Here is a 15,825-nt window from a genome sequence, read left to right on the forward strand (position 1 = left end):
GATGGAATAATTAGTACATAATTCATATTGTTAATACATTGGATGGTTTATCCTGATGACCCCGTGCCCCGATTATGAGGAAGATGATGGAATCAGTTTGCTCTAACGCAGGCGAGACTCCGACCCCATAGTAAGCCCAGGCGACTTTAGGAAGCAACGAAGATGATGGCCCAGGGATCCCACGAATAGTGTCTTTGGCCTCTTAGGTGGCTACCAAGGAATAGCGAGCTCTCCAGCAGGAGATCAAGTTTTGTCGGTGTAACCAGAGGTGGGCTTAGTGATGAGGAAAATCTCCTTTATCTGAAAACAATTCGCATTCAAGTTCGTGGGTCTCGAAGTCCATGGGTCTCGGCGATACAGCAGCTGTCGAGTCTGCGTTTTGGCCCGGCCACAGGGGTAGCGATGTCGCAGCGCACTTTGTCTTTGCGACAACTCGCACGACGAGAGCTCATTCACCTAAGAACGGGCACGCGATGCAGAAAGATGAGAGATGAGAGAGAACGGAGTAGAGCGTGGCGAGAAGTTGGCATGCTGATGCTGGCGTTCGGGATGTGATTAGGGCATGCCGTAGTTATGCCGATAGTAATGATCACCATGGGCGTCCTAAGTGATTCTGGAGACAACCAGTCATGACGAGAACAATCTGCAACCATAAGCCACAACACTGAAAATTCAAGGGCAAAAACAGGACAAACCTCGCCCCAAAGCTCCACAAAAAGCTGATACACAGGAACAACACCCCATGCACCAAAACTAGTAGCAAGTCAGTCTCAGTATCAGACAGATGATCAAAAAACAAACCCTCATTCCCAACATCCTTCACCACCTTCATCCGCCCCTGCCTCTTCAACCAAGTCGGCACCAAATCCATCTGACACGTCCTCCCCTCAACCACCAAACACCCACCCCGATACCGCGAGCACTCGAAATGTCGCCGCCGCCGCTCCATGATGCGCCGGATGCGCCGGTTGCAGAAGGCCTCGTCCGTGCGGAAAGAGCACTTCTCCATGGGACACTCCAGCTTGCGCTCGAAGCGCTCGACTAGCCAGTCGACCTTGAGGTGCACGCCTGTGTAGACGAGGCTGTAGAAATGGCGGCAGGTGTGCTTGAGGGCTAGCGCGTCGGGGTAGGAGAGATACGATGCGATGTGCATGTGGAGCTCTGGTGGGAGGTACATCAGGCTTTTGTCCATGGTTTTGCTGTACAAGGGGGACAACAGGAGGAACACTGTCAATTCCAATGTTCTATTTGAGAGGATGATATATATTTAAAGTAGAGTAGGGCTGCTGCCTAATACGAGGGACAAAACACGGTGGCTGTTTTGCAACATTCCACACCCCAGATTCGATCAGGTCACTAGATCTCGCAGATCGAGGACCGTAGCAACATGAGGGGTTGGACGCCCGAGCGGAGGTCATCGTGGAGATGATGTTTCATCGACATCCAGTGGTGATGACATGGATCGGCAGGGTGTTTCATGACGTGTCAGATGTATCAGGCTGGGCTCTAAAAATAGTGCCCTGAGACGACTGATCCAATGGGCAGTCAAAGCCTCCATTTTTCTTGAGACATTATTGCTTTTGTATGGATTCTCCAATATTCATCTTTGTGGAGTCATTCGTAGTTCTAAATGGACTGGATGAACTGGAGGATAACGATAAGCAGATAGCGCTCACCGCCTGCCATTCCCGCCCACCACCGGCAGTATCGCATCATCTTTTCCGCCTCTTCAACTCACTCCCTCCACCACCAAACAAACTCACAAATAAAACCAATCACCCTCATCCCTATCTTCATCTCATCCAAATCAACCAAAGAGGAAATCAAGAGAAACCAACAAAATGTCCAACCCCCCCGCCTCAGACACCGACTTCCGCAAAACATGGAACCGCGAAGAATACGCCGAGCGCGCAGCGGCCGCCGAGGCCAAACGCAAAGAGGAGTCCAAAGCCCGCTATGAAGCCAAGCTACTCGGCAAGAAATGGCACGCACCGGTCGACTATAGCAGCCTGGAGGCGACGACGGCGCGCAATCAGCGGCTGAATGTGGCGTCCATGGTGGGCAAGACAACGATCGTGCCGTCCGGGTCGGGCGTCGGCAAGCGCGGACGCAGCGCGGGGTTCTACTGCGAGGACTGCGATCTGACGTTTAAGGATAATTTGCAGTTGGTGGAGCATTTGAATAGTAAGCAGCATTTGGTGGCGACGGGGCAGAGTGGGGAGGTGGAGTTGGCGAATGTGGAGGATGTGAGGATGCGGTTGAGGATGTTGGCGCATCGGAGGAGGGTCTTGGAGGAGGAGGAGAGGAGGGCGTGGCAGTTGGATTTGGGGGTCCGGTTGCAGGAGAGGGAGCAGATTGAGGCGAAGGAGAGGGAGGAGAAGAGGCGGAAGAGGAATGAGAAGCGTCGGAAGGGGGGCAATGATGGTGTCAAGCAGGAAGAGGACAGTTGGGAAGGTCGTCTGGGCATCATCGCGTGATATGGAGGGATTCGCTTCGACTTGTTTGCTATAGGGGTTACCCAAAAAATTGCATATACCCACGGCGCTCGGGATTCGTTTACAGCATGGATGGATGGACAATAGAAGAATGTACTGGTTCAGATTGCTTGGAATATACCCCCCGGTCATGTACCACTTAATAACACCAATGTCAAAAATAAGCAGAGAAAAAGATCACCTAACGCCCCTCCCCCCGCCCCGGTCCATGCCCCTTGCCTGACACCACTGGTATAAAAAGTCATGCGCAGGAGCTTGCGCTCATTCACTGCACTCAATGCCCTCCAGGGCACGCATCGCTCGTGCCCCCTCTTTCTCGAATTGTCCGACAAGTCGCTCGCATTCGCGTCGGAGTCGCTCTTCGCCGTTCTTGGCGTTCCACTGGATCCATTGCGCGACTGTCATCTTCTTCTCTTCGCTCGTCAGTTCACCCTTGATGTCCTTGAGAGCAGCGTGCAGGTCGAGGTTTTCTTTGTCGCTGCCACTGGCAAGGAGAATCTCATCCACATCAGCTGGCCGCCATGTATGAGCTGTGTCGATGCCTCCCCGGTTGGCGTACTTCTTGATAGGTGAAGGTGTGCTGGGCGCCAGGGGAAGTCGCCCCGGAGTGGGTTTGGATGGAGACAACACTGGCGGCCGAGACGCAGTCGGTCTCAGAGACGGAGGTCGGTTTTCGGCATCGGAGGATTGCGGTGACATGGATGGCGAACTCTTCGAGGCAGGAAGAGGTGATACGTCACTGTCTTTCTGGGTTATGTGGCTAGAAGGATCGCTGCCGCCAGATTGCCGATGGCTGCTGCTAGAGTGGCGGGACTCCACGAGGGCCTCCGCAAGATGTTCCTCCTGCGGAATGTCGCTATATCGTTCTGTCGTCTTCGGAGGGGCCATAGACGACCTACGGCGTGAGGTCCGCCGTTCAGGTTCCGGTTCTTGTGCCTCTTCCTTTTGAGGTGGCCCGTCTAGTTCGCGTTGTTCAAGATCGTGGTCCGCGGACTTCTGCTTCCGGGAACTCTTCCGTTTCCTAGGCTCCTCCGCATCGTCATCTTGTTGGGGCTGAGGCGGCGCAACAGCCGGTGCACTTGGTTCAGTAGAGGCCTCCTCTGTCTTCTTAGATTTCTTCCCCCGGCCTGTGGAACCCTTTTTGGATTCTTTCTTGGGTTTCTGGCTAGTCTCCACCTCCACGGGTTGTTCTGATTTTCGCGCCGGGATCTCCACCGAGACGAACGATTCATGAAGCTCCATCTTTGTGTCCTCCTCAACTCGCTCATGTTTGTCCCGTGAAGGGGATGTTGGCGCAGGCGTCTCGGTGTGAGCCCGGCCAGTGGATTGGGAATCATTTGAAGCCCGTGCTTTCTGACGTCTTCCCGGCTTGGTCGGCTTTTCCTGATCCACCAGCTCGTCAACATGTGCCGGTTCCTTTGTTTCATGCTTCTTTTCTGATAACGCCCCGGTTTCCTCGGTTGCCGTATCATTCTTCTTGCCCTTCTTCTTCGACTTCTTCGCGGGCTTCTCTGCCACCTCTGGGGTTGGCTCGACCGGCTCGACATGGTCCTGCTCGAGATCGGCCTCGATGGCGGCAGTGATCTCCAAATCCCCAGGCTCCTCTTCTTGCGGTATGATTTTCGACGTTGACGATGCGGATGATGCTTTACGGCCTTTCCCACTTCCCTTCTTTTTGCCTGCCCCGCGGCCTTTCTTGGGGGCCTCTTGGACTTCTTGGATCTCTTGGACCTTTTGAGCCTCTTCTCGGCTATCCACTTGGTCCTGATCAGCGACCATTGGCTCGACATTATCGTAGTCGTGAACCGGTTGGGAACTGGCCCGAGATCTGGTGGCCCGCTTTTTGGATGGTCGCCCGGTCTCTTCCACGCTTTCCCCGCGCGCAATGTTCATGTCGTCCATTTGCACGTCTTCGCTTGTTCTCTTCTTGCCTCGAGTGGCTCGTTTGGCTTTTGGAGGCTCAGGCTCTGCAACCGTAACCTCAGGAGCATCGAGATCCATATGGCTGTCGGCCTCTTCCTCTTTCTTGGAACGTGCATCCTTCGTTTTCGACTTGGATTTCTTTGTGCTTTTCGACTTGGTGGTGGATGGTTGCGAAATGATGCTCTGGTCCATCACACTGTCGAGATCCGAGGGTGCTTCCGAAACAGTCGACTGCGTTGACAAGCGAGACACCTTTGACCCGCGTCCCTTCTTAGAGCGGGATCCTTTCCCCTTCTTGCCAGGAGCTTGCGCGAAGACAAAGAAGGAGCACTCGGCGGATCGGCGGTAGTGTTCATCACTGACACGGTTAGTCAGAGTAAAAGGGAGGAGCAACCGGCACATACAAAGGATCATCTTTCGGCTCCCATCCATCGAGAGACAATTTACAATAGGGGCAGCTGGCTAGATCATTGCTTTCCTCATTGGGGCAAAAATACCACCCGCCTTCCACCATCTGCCGCAACCACGTTAGATCCCGGTCAACGAGGGTGCGCGATTGACGTTACCTTCTCTGACTGGCATGTCCATCCCCGCTTTCCATCGTGGGGCCATCCCGAGTTAAAGGTCGCGAGCCTGGCCTGAAAAATATGTTCGCTCGTCGGGTCTTGGATCTCAGCGGGATTGGAGCTATGCTGCTGGATATCCATCATAATCGCCCATCCACAATCACTCGAATGCTTCAGGTGTTCCGCGACCGGGTTATCCTCCTCCTCCCAGCCATCGAGGGCCCTCCGACACAGAAAGCATACTGTATTATCAGGATTCGTCTCATAAGGGTGGTAATAGAAGCCCGCATGCGCCAACTGGAGGATCTATGCATTAGCGGTCGCATGCAGCAAGGAATAGTGCGCAAAGTGTACCTCAGTCGGCGAAGGACTCCTATGAGGCCAAGCGATCGGCTCTGCGGCCTTTGTGCTTGAATTCCTTCGCTTCTCCGGCTGCAACACCAGGTCGAAACTGGCGAGACGGGAGGCAACGGTCTCCATATTTTGTGTCATGATGGGAAGGGCACGAGGAACATTTGGGGGATCAACACGTCCCAGCTTCACGCCGATATAAAGGGTAATCAAATCGTTGGGTACAAGGAAGATAAACGAGTGTTGGTGGGCCCTGAACGTTGAATCCGAAGTGGTTGTCAAGGGCGTCGGCTCTGTTTACAGTGGTTGTTTTGGAGGGCGCGTGCCCGAACGCCGCGGAAGAGCGACAGCACGTGACCGCCCGCGGTGGCTTGACGGGCGGCGGTGCAGGAGGCGGTGGATCCTGCCTCAGGCCGTCCAGTTCGACCAGGCCGAGAACCTTTGCCGAGACTACTCCGTTGTCGCCCGTACGTCAGAGCCCTCTCCCTCTCTCTTTCCCTCTCTCTCTCTCGCTCCCCTCTCTCCATCCATCTTTTCTCAATTTTCATTTTCTGCTTTCTTGTCTTACTTTTGTCCCTTTCTCTCACTTGAAATTCTCTTCTCTTTTTTTTTGTTTGTCTTCTAGGATCACTCTTTTGCGAACCATGGTGTGAGCAGCGGATGTCCATACTCCTTGATCTAGTTCGACTACACACTTTTTATCGCGCCTGTTTACCCTCCTAGGTATCATACCAAAAATGCGAACAGTAAGAGTGATCTAGTCTATCGGTCGAGGACACAATGCTAAAAAGTGACTGTCTAAAGCCTCTCTGTATGCATTCTTCCGGTCCTTATATGCGCCTGCGCGCGGCCAACCCGTCGCTTCCGCGGAGTTCCAGAATCCCGACTTCTGCCCGTGCCTTTTCCGACACCCTCTGTTCGAGATCACGTCTCAATGGCGCCTCATTTTTTCAAAACAAAACCCTTCCTGCGGTCGCTTCGTCCAGGTCGCCCGGCGTGTACCGAAATTTCCTAGGGTCGTCTGCCGTGTCCTTCTCGACCTCTTCTGGACGGTACGAAGCGAGCGACTGGGACGAGAACCCGAATTTGTCGATCTCCGCGTTCTCCGAACTTCCGTCCAAAGACTTTGGGGTAAACCAGCACATGGTGATCAATCAGGAGTTCAAGGAGGCCCTGCGTCAGATTCTGTGGCAGTTCCGCGCCCCGATTCGATATGCCTTTGCATACGGATCGGGGGTGTTTCCGCAACCCGGAAGCGCCCCGGCCGCCGAGAAATGCCACCCGTCCGCACCAGCCGCCATTACAAACATGCAGCAAGGGAACGGCAAGATGATTGACTTCATCTTTGGGGTGTCGTACTCTCAGCACTGGCACTCGTTAAACCTTCATCAGCACCGCAATCATTACTCCGGACTCGGATCGATGGGATCTTACGTGGTCTCCCAAGTGCAGGACCAATTCGGCGCGGGCGTCTATTTCAATCCCTACGTCACGGTCAACGGTACACTCATCAAGTACGGGGTGGTGAATCTAGACACCCTGTGCCGCGACCTCAGCCAGTGGGACACCATGTACCTTGCGGGCCGGTTACAAAAACCGGTGAAGATCCTGCGAGATCATCCGCGGGTGCGACTGGCGAACCAGATCAACTTGCTCTCGGCCCTCCGTGTTGCTCTCCTGCTTCTCCCGTCCGAGTTTACCGAATTCCAGCTTTACAGCACGATCGCGGGGATGAGTTACATGGGGGACATCCGCATGGCCTTCCCGACGGAGGACCCACGGAAGGTGAACAACATCGTGACCGGGCAGATGGCTAATTTCCGACGGCTATATGCTCCTCTCATCGAGAATCTCCCGAATGTCACTTTCAATGACCCGCGTTGCTCCCAGAACGACTGGATCGACGACTCCGACGCCAACGTGCGCCTGACGCAGGACATGGACCCGGTGAAGCGCGGCAACATGGTGCGTCGGCTGCCCGAGTCGTTCCGGCAGAAACTATATTTCCAGTACCAGGGCCGGTACCAGATCCCGCGGGTCGACTTCGACCAGATGATGAAGGACAGAATGGACTCGGACCCCGAGATGGTGCGCCGGAAGAAGGGTGGTCCGTTCGAGCAGCGCGTGGGCCAGGATGCCCACCTGAAGGACGAAGTGCGGACGTCGATCACCAAGACGATCCGGTGGCCCAGCCTGGTGCAGACGGCCAAGGGACCCTTGACGTCGGGCGTGTCGCGGACCTGGCGCTATCTGCGAGAGAAGCAGGACAAGTACAAGAACTCCGGTAAGGCCAGTGCTCCCGCGGCCGCGGAGGAGAAGAAGCCTTCGTCCCCGCCGTCCAAGGACGAGTGAGGAGGTTGGCGCGCGGGTAGCATTTTGTACTGTAGTTGTTTGAAAGACCGTGATATGGCTACGATTGACGCATGGCGGGCCTGCCAGTCGTGTGGGTCGCTTTTCATAGATAACATCTGATGGCATATATAAAGGCGTTTCTTATCTTTGTTTTCTTCCTTTTTCTCTCTCTTTCTTTTTTTGTGTTCTTTTATCTTGTCGCTTCTTCTCCCGACTTTCCGATGGATCCCTCAGGATTTGATTACTTGTATCTAGTACCATCAGTCAGTGGAAGGACTACTGCATGGACAACGCGAACCGCATGTATATAGAATGAGCATTGGGATGTAGAGATATACACATTCTTTTTATTCCTTCTTCCTCGTACATCTGTCCACTGTCACGAGCTTCCCCCTGTGCAGCGTATTGATTGTTACCCTGGCAAGGAAAGTGAGATGACACCGAAAAAGGCTAGCCAGACCGACTTCATCTATTAGAATCGCCCTAGACTAGGATGTCTATAACAGGGGGGACGCCTCAACACAAAGCCCATTTTGGTACTGATCTTTCTCCTTATCTTCCTTTTTGAGTATTTTTTGCTGGTTATCACGTCACCACCAGACCCGAAACAGTTCTCCACCGACCACGTCCGGTGGACCAGTGTGGTTGAGCGGACGAGTGCCCATGTCCTATCCTATCCAGCGATCTCCTCCATCGCATACCGACGGAGCAAGTACTAATAGCTACTACCCTACTCTGACTCGATCGGCGGGCAGGATTGGAACCTAGCTTCCACGTTACTGAGATTGTCGGACGAGACTGTCGTATCTTCATAGTGGTTTGAAGGATACCGAGGCATGTGACAGGATCAATTTGTCCTGACATGAAGTCACACCGATGGGATCATCATGGCGCGTTATTCAACGACAACTGTCGATATGGTCAAATACCTTATCAAATGAGCAATAATATGCCATAATATGCAATTGTTATTGACCAGCCTGACTAATAATCCTTCGACATCTCACGTGGGGCGTATGGAATTGCCTGTTTCGGTCATCGTCTTAACCTATCCAATCCTACTTCGATCTACTCGGTCTCTCGCTTGATTCTCCTCTCCATCCCTCGTTTAAAACAGTTTCATCTTGAATTCTCCGAGTTCATCCGCCATGTGTCGTTCCGAGTAACTGTGTATCCCCAATCTTGGACCCCAGACCACATGTGGAATCCATACATCGCAGTCCTCCCTAGGCTGTTCCACGCGGATGACTCGAGGAGATTACCTCCTATTCCCTCGTCCAGCCAATCCGAACCCCCTCTTCTCGTCTTGTTAGTAGAGGTAGCATCCGTTCCACAGGGATCACGGATAGCCAGGAATTAGCTCCGACATGGATTACTACTCCACTCGCGTACAGATGATCGCCAGGTTGTCCCTTGACAATAATCGCCTGTCCGCATCGACCATGCAATCTCTCGAGTGACACGGTTTGACACAGCTCGTGTTCTGATTAGTTGCTCCAGACTTCTCGTCATTGTAGAGGGAGAATCTGACTCAGAAGCAATGCCACACGAAATGATGGAAAATAGAATCAGCTTGTGGTTCAATGGGAACCGCCACCCCCAGGAGCTGTAGCCCTGGTTTGAGTTCCTCTCGTAGGGTGGAAGTTGTTACCCTGCCTCACTAGTCGCTCGGTTAGTGCCTTATTCCCTGCTGGATGGATGCTCCCCCGCTTTGGCTGGACCAAAATCCAATGCTCGAGTTTCTGTTATCTGGTCGACCATTCACCGTTGGGTTGGATGGCGCGTATCAGCGGTGATATTGGTACTGACCCTCGAATGTTACTAGACCATCCTGGCTATCCAGGCTGAGCATGGGCAACTGAGTTTGGACCATCCTTCAATTACCCTGATCACTCTTATCACTGGCACAATTCTTATCATCGTGATTTATGATGGTTATGATTGGGATTTGGACCACAAGCGTCGCTGGGTGGCTGGCTATGATTCTATTCCCCCTCAATCCTGGTCGCCTGCCCAGCGCTCAACGCGCGATAGTCTTCCCAATAGAATGCTATCGCTGGCCTGTGTGGCCATTTAAAAAAAAAGAACACAACTAAGGTTTATATAAAGTGTCTCCACGTCAGAACCTGCGGTGAATAATTAAAATTTACTCCCCCCGGACTTACTTGGCTTGGTCCGTGGTGGCCTTCGTCCCAGACATGAATCCGCCCTTTCCCACTCTCTTGGACCTGTTTCTGTCATTGCAGATACCACTAAGCATCGACATACACAACCCCCCGTGCTGCATCTCCTCTCGCAGCTTCGCCCCCACCTGATTCTCCTTTGGTATCCTGAGGATCGTCGACTCCCATTGATCCGGCCGCTAATAGCCTACTACTCTCGTGATCGACTTGCCTGTCTGCTGCCACACCGACCACGTCGGATCTGGGGGAGGCACGTGCGCATCCACCGAATCTGTTCGATTTCTCCGCGGTGACCATCTAGACTATGTAAACGGCGCGTCCTGGCACCTTTGCTCCGGGCTCCTGTACCGTGTATCGCCGGTTCACTGTTCAACACTGCTCTCTGTTGCTGTCTGGCCCCTCTTCGGAGGCGGGTCAGTGGCCCTGCCAGCGCGTACCATGTTGTCCCCTTTGGACCGCTTTGCCGGGCCCCCGGATACCCGCACCGCGATGGACAACAACCCGACCTTGCTGGTGAGCTGGTGGGCTACCATGTTCTCATTCGTGATCATCGTGACGCGCATCTGCGGACGCTACGTCCGCATCGAGCGTTTATTTCCCGAGGACAAGGTGATGATGATCAGCGTCATCCCGCTGATAGTGCGCATGGCCTTGGTACATCTGGTTCTAAAGTGGGGCACCAACAATACCAAGACAGAGGGATTGACGGAGGAAGATATCCGACTGCGCGAACTCGGTAGTCGAATGGTACTGGCGTCCCGGATCTTCTATGCTATCTTGTACGTGTCTTGATCCTTCTCGTGGGGCCAGGGTTATTGACTCTCCGTACCAGTATCTGGACCGCCAAGCTCACCGTCTGCGAGTTTCTGAAACGGCTGACCTGGATGATCTGGCGACGGTCGATCCAGCGCTTCCTCCAATTCCTTTACTACTTCCTGGTCTGCACCTTGATCGTCGTGGTGATCGCCACGCTGGCCGAATGCCAGCCGTTCGACCACTACTGGCAGGTCGTGCCGGACCCGGGACCCCACTGCCGGTCGGGCTATGCCAACCTCATCACTATGGGCGCGTGCGACGTGATAACCGATCTCCTGCTCGTGGCCTTTCCCATCCCGCTAATCCTCAGGAGTCACATGACAGCGCAGCGGAAACTCTCGCTGGTGGTCCTGTTCGCCCTGTCGCTGATCCTCGTCGGCATCACCTGCTACCGGGTGCCGTCCGTGATCAAAAACGACGGGTCGCAGCAGTATCGCTCGCTACTGGCATCCCTGGAGATCCTCGCCGCAACGGCCGTAGCCAACGCGGTCGTCATCGGCTCGTTCGTGCGGGATCGCGGCATCAAAAAAACCAAGTTCAAGAAGTCCGACGGCTCCGCATCGGTCAGCGAAAGCATGGGCCTCAGCTCCTCTCGCCGCGCAACCATTTCCCACCACCAATGGGGCAGCGACGACGACCTCGCGGGCGACCTAGGCATGCGCCTGGACCCGAAGCTGTGTTCCTCAGATCACAGGCTCCCGCGGGTAGCACCCGTCGCAGGCGCCTACGTGCCACCCCGGCCGCACGGCGTCAACTCGAGATGGCACTTCCCGGGCGAGCAACCCGGCCCGGACGACGACGAGGACGCCGACGACCGCACCTCGACCACCGGCAGCCTGGACGTTAAAGTACATCCACACGAGTACCTCCCGACGAACAATCCGTCCCGCAAGCCCTCACGCAAGCCCTCGCGCAAACAATCCAGAGACTCCAGCGTCTCACCACGACACCTGTCCCTCGTCGACATCAGCAGCGGAACAAGCCAGACCTTCACCACCACCACCACAGCACCACCACACCTCAGCTTCACCCAGCGATACCCACTTCCTCCCCCCCAGTCTTATTCACCGACGAGTCCCCTCGAAGAGGGAGGGATCCCCCTCCAAGACGTAGGGGGCCTACTATCCGCCCCGCCTACTCAGTCGTCCACACCCAGTCGCCCTCGCAGATCCAGCCCAGCACAATGGCGCAGACCGAGTGTGCATTTTGGCGATCCGCCAGACTACGTTTCTGCTGCTGCTTATCGGCCGCCGTCGGATGTGCCGGTGCCGCCCATTCCTGAGGGGGTGTATGAGGTTGAGCTGCGGGATGTGGGGGGGTTATTGGAGAGGCCTTCCTGATTATTATCCTCATGTTTCCCTCTTATCACTCCCATCCTCATTCTCATCTTATTTTCACACTCATCCTCATCCTCATCATCATCCATATTCTATACCCATTCTCCTCCACATTATATACCCATTCTCATCCTATCCTCATCCTATCCTCATCCTATCCTCATCCTATCCTCATCATCATCTTACATACACACAAACATAATCTCACGCAGTCACGACGTTAGACGCTGTATCATATGGGAGGATTCGGAATATCTTTTTAATATCTTGTTCGTTTGAGCGGGTGGACAGGCAGATAGCTACGGCGCTGATTTATTACGGACATATCATGAATCTAACTTATGAATTTATGCACTGGATATTAAATAGTTAATGGAGTAAAGCATGGATTGCTCAGTTCGTTGTCTTGGTTTTGAATAACTTGTCGCCGAAGTATACGTAGATAGTTAGTAGATAAGTAAATAGGTGGTAGGTGGTAGATAAATGGTAGTTTCTAGCTTCAATGACTCGTCCAGACTAATCATAAAAACACAAATTAAAGTCAAGTAAAATAAAATAGAAAAAGGATACTATCCATACAGCCCTGGAAGTCAACTCTGGAAGATTTCGCCCATACGCCATGCTGCCCATGCAGGTGTTTTCTTTTCTTTTTTTCCTCCCTCCCCGTTTTTATCTTTTCTTCATCTTTTTTATGCCTTCTTTCTCTCTCCATACTGTGCCCAACGGGTGGGCAAGATGACAAGAAAAAAAAAAAAAAGGAATAAATTAGATAACCCAGCGGTAACTGGCATACCGCCCAGCAGTCTCACTCCGACGAATAATCTTGACGACCTGACCTCTCCGCAGACCCAAATATCTCGCCACAGGATCCGACACCTGGATACGAGGCAGCTGGGACTCCTTCAGACGATAGCGCTCCAGCAGCCGCACCTTCTCCTGAGGACTGAGCAAGACGTGTTTCGGGACGAGCTCGTGGCGGGTGATGTTGACGAGCAGATCCTGCTCCTGGAAGTGCTCGCAGACGCGGCCGGGCAGGGAGCCGAGGAGGCGGACGGCGGAGGGCGAGATGGGGGTCTGGGTGATGAAGACGCCGGTGTGGAAGTTGTTCTCGTCGACGAAGTGGTTGAAGGCGCGCACTTGCTTGGTGCCGACGCCGCTGGCGTCCGCGCAGAACTCGACGTAGATGGTGCCGCAGTCGGGCTGGGGCGACGGGTTCGACTTGCTGGGGAGGGGTGTGTATTTGGCGGCCATAGCTTCTGAGGGACGGGCTTGGATCTTCATCTTGTTGCGACTGGGGAGGTTAGCTTGGTGGGTATCTTTGGATTGTGGGCGTTGCGTTGGTGATGGGGAGGCAAAAGGTAGGCATACTCGGGATAGCCCATGGGGTCGGCGTATTTGATGCGGAACTCGGTGAGGGGGATTTGGACTTCTTCTTCGGTGACTTCGTAGCCCTATTGAATGTTAATTTTCTTTCTGTCCTTTTTTTTCCCTCTTGATTTCAGCTGTTGGTGGTTGGTGACATACTCGATCTTGAAGCATCTCGAAAACGGTGCGCCATGTGCGCCACAACCGGGTCATCTCACGGTCGGAGTCGACCGAGCCAGTGGAGTAATCCTCATCCATGGTTGATGTGTGAGAGAGGAAGAGAAGGGGAATGGTTCAAGTGGAAAGTGAAGCAGTGAGAAGAGAGGATGCGACCGATGAAGCCGTCCAGGTGAGAAATCAAAATCGGCCGGCGCTAAAGGCGGACCGGACCCGTTTAAGCGCCGCCAACGCCCGAACGAGAGAAAGTCCCAAGAAGGCAAAAGAACAACTTCGCTTCTTTCCTCTTCTCTCCACCTCTTTTCTCTCCCCTTGGTTGTTTCCCCCCACTTTCTTTTCCTCTCCCCTTGCTTCTTTCGTTCTTGTCGTTTGATTATCCCCCCTTTGATTCGTTCAATTCTTGTTTATCCTTTCTCTATACTTCGCCATGGCTGCTGACGAGCCCCAGGCCCGGCCCCAGAAGCCCAATGAGGAGACCTACAAGGTCGACCTGGCCCAGGCGGAGAAGGAACATGCTGCCGTCCAGGAGAAGCTGGTTCGTAGTCACGTGGATTCGAACAAATTGCGAGGAATAGGGCCGCCATCTGACGATTGCAGAACGAAGTCAAAGCCAAGATTGAGACCGCCAAACCCAACAACAAGGATTCCCCCGTCGCCAAGAAGCAGCAGGAACTCCGGGCCCAGCTCGCCTCGATCCGCCAGAAGCAGTCGGGCTTCAAGTCCTCGCGCACCAGCACCCAGGAGAAGATCAATGGCCTGGACTCCACCCTCAAGGCCCGCATCGCCGAGCAGAACACCTCGCGCACGCGCATGTCCTTCAAGAACGTCGACGAGATCGATCGCGAGATTGCGCGCCTGGAGAAGCAGGTCGACTCCGGGACGCTGCGACTGGTGGACGAGCGCAATGCGCTGTCGACCGTCTCCAACCTGCGCAAGCAGCGCAAGAACTTCGCCGGCCTGGACGAAGCCCAGAAGAACATTGACGATCTGAAGGCTCAGATCGCCGCCCTCAAGAAGACCCTCGACAACCCGGAGGCCAAGGCCCTCAGCGACCAGTACACCGCGATCCAGAAGGAGCTGGACAGCATCAAGGCCGAGCAGGACGGCGTCTTCAAGAACCTGAACGCCCTGCGCGACGAGCGCACCCGCCTGCACGGCGAGCAGCAGAAGAAGTGGACCGCCATCCGGGAGGTGAAGGACACCTACTACAAGGCGCGCAAGGCCTACAAGGAGTACGAGGACGAGGCGTGGCGCGTGCGCCGCGAGCGCCAGAAGGAGCAGCGCGAGACCATGGAGCGCGAGAAGCGGAAGAAGGTCGCCGATAAGAAGCTGGAGGAGGCCTCGCAGCTGGCCTACACCGACGAGATCCTGACCGCGCAGGGGCTGATCCGCCACTTCGACCCGGCCTACGACTTTGGCGCTCTGCAGCTGGACAAGCCCAAGGACGAGGGCGCCAACTTCCGCGCCGAGGTCGGTCGCAAGATCGACGACGCCGGCATGAAGGGCTTCAAGGTTGTCAAGAAGGAGGAGGACGACTACTTTGTGGGGACGGCAGGCAAGAAGGGCAAGAAGGGCAAGAAGGGGACGGCGGCCAGCAGCGGGGCGACCGGCTTCAACCTCAACGTTGGCATTATCGAGGATTTCGCCAAGGTTAAGATCGACCCGCCCATGAACCAGGCGGACGTGCCGGCCTCGATTGAGAAGCTGGCGGCGAAGGTCACCGAGTGGAAGAAGAACCAGGCCACCAAGACCGCGGAGGTGAGATTCCCCTTCCTTTTTCCCTTTTGTTTGTATCGGTTGACTAACCCCAGTAGAACATCAAGAAGGTCGAAGCCGAGATCGCGCGCCTGGAGGAGGAGGAGAAGACGGCGCAGAATGGACGCGCGACGGACGCGGGCAAGAAGCCGGCCCAGGCCAACAGCAAGCCCACCGCCGAGGCGGAGCTGAAGCAGGAGAAGGACGCGGTCGCTGATGCGACGGAGGAGCTCCAGAAGGCGTCGCTGGAGGAGAAGGCATAGACTTGCATTGCATGTATAAGCGTTGATATCGTGGAGATATGTGGTTGATCACCTGAATTTTGTATAGCGCATGAAAAGTTAGATGGACATATCATCCTGGTTTTCGCGATCCCTAATACATTCTGCACTGCCACTTGACCCCTGTGGCGGTGTCAATAATTGATTCTATAAATATGCCAATCTGCAGATTCCCGGGCACCTCCCACCTAGTTTCCCACGATCTGGTTTTCGGGGGAGATTTG

The 15,825-nt window shown here is 54.5% G+C and overlaps 7 protein-coding genes across 7 annotated transcripts; 4 read left to right on the plus strand and 3 right to left on the minus strand.

Annotated features, from left to right (window-relative positions):
• Positions 1–28: 28 nt before the first annotated feature.
• Positions 29–1,590, minus strand: BDW47DRAFT_112766 (uncharacterized protein). The gene is made up of 3 exons (XM_024814240.1): positions 802–1,590; positions 696–753; positions 29–643 (listed from the first exon to the last, which is right to left on the minus strand). The coding sequence occupies exons 1-3, from the start codon at positions 1,190–1,192 to the stop codon at positions 628–630; spliced, it is 465 nt and encodes a 154-aa protein (XP_024668159.1). The 5' UTR covers positions 1,193–1,590; the 3' UTR covers positions 29–627.
• Positions 1,591–1,791: 201 nt separating this feature from the next.
• Positions 1,792–2,578, plus strand: BDW47DRAFT_112768 (U4/U6-U5 snRNP complex subunit SNU23). Its single transcript, XM_024814241.1, has one exon. The coding sequence runs from the start codon at positions 1,842–1,844 to the stop codon at positions 2,475–2,477; it is 636 nt and encodes a 211-aa protein (XP_024668160.1). The 5' UTR covers positions 1,792–1,841; the 3' UTR covers positions 2,478–2,578.
• Positions 2,579–2,730: 152 nt separating this feature from the next.
• BDW47DRAFT_112770 (uncharacterized protein) lies at positions 2,731–5,604 on the minus strand (the record flags this gene model as incomplete). Its single annotated transcript, XM_024814242.1, has 3 exons — positions 4,985–5,604; positions 4,823–4,932; positions 2,731–4,776 (listed from the first exon to the last, which is right to left on the minus strand). Coding segments are annotated over exons 1-3 (2,270 nt in total), but the record flags the coding sequence as incomplete, so codon positions are not given.
• Positions 5,605–5,823: 219 nt separating this feature from the next.
• On the plus strand, positions 5,824–8,027 carry BDW47DRAFT_112771 (phosphatidate cytidylyltransferase). Its single transcript, XM_024814243.1, has 2 exons — positions 5,824–6,081; positions 6,140–8,027. Exons 1-2 carry the CDS (start codon positions 6,073–6,075, stop codon positions 7,685–7,687), a joined length of 1,557 nt encoding a protein of 518 aa, XP_024668162.1. The 5' UTR covers positions 5,824–6,072; the 3' UTR covers positions 7,688–8,027.
• A 1,824-nt stretch (positions 8,028–9,851) lies between these two features.
• Positions 9,852–12,389, plus strand: BDW47DRAFT_134507 (putative integral membrane protein Pth11-like). The gene is made up of 2 exons (XM_024818105.1): positions 9,852–10,649; positions 10,703–12,389. Exons 1-2 carry the CDS (start codon positions 10,309–10,311, stop codon positions 12,024–12,026), a joined length of 1,665 nt encoding a protein of 554 aa, XP_024668163.1. The 5' UTR covers positions 9,852–10,308; the 3' UTR covers positions 12,027–12,389.
• A 126-nt stretch (positions 12,390–12,515) lies between these two features.
• On the minus strand, positions 12,516–14,010 carry BDW47DRAFT_80833 (DNA-directed RNA polymerase core subunit RPB5). Its single transcript, XM_024819905.1, has 3 exons — positions 13,548–14,010; positions 13,392–13,474; positions 12,516–13,314 (listed from the first exon to the last, which is right to left on the minus strand). Exons 1-3 carry the CDS (start codon positions 13,644–13,646, stop codon positions 12,789–12,791), a joined length of 708 nt encoding a protein of 235 aa, XP_024668164.1. The 5' UTR covers positions 13,647–14,010; the 3' UTR covers positions 12,516–12,788.
• Positions 13,823–15,775, plus strand: bfr1 (putative nuclear segregation protein (Bfr1)). The gene is made up of 3 exons (XM_024819906.1): positions 13,823–14,100; positions 14,163–15,323; positions 15,380–15,775. Exons 1-3 carry the CDS (start codon positions 13,993–13,995, stop codon positions 15,581–15,583), a joined length of 1,473 nt encoding a protein of 490 aa, XP_024668165.1. The 5' UTR covers positions 13,823–13,992; the 3' UTR covers positions 15,584–15,775.
• The last annotated feature ends 50 nt before the right edge of the window (positions 15,776–15,825 follow it).

Source organism: Aspergillus candidus (assembly GCF_002847045.1).
Source record: "Aspergillus candidus strain CBS 102.13 unplaced genomic scaffold BDW47scaffold_69, whole genome shotgun sequence".
NCBI lineage: Eukaryota > Fungi > Ascomycota > Eurotiomycetes > Eurotiales > Aspergillaceae > Aspergillus > Aspergillus candidus.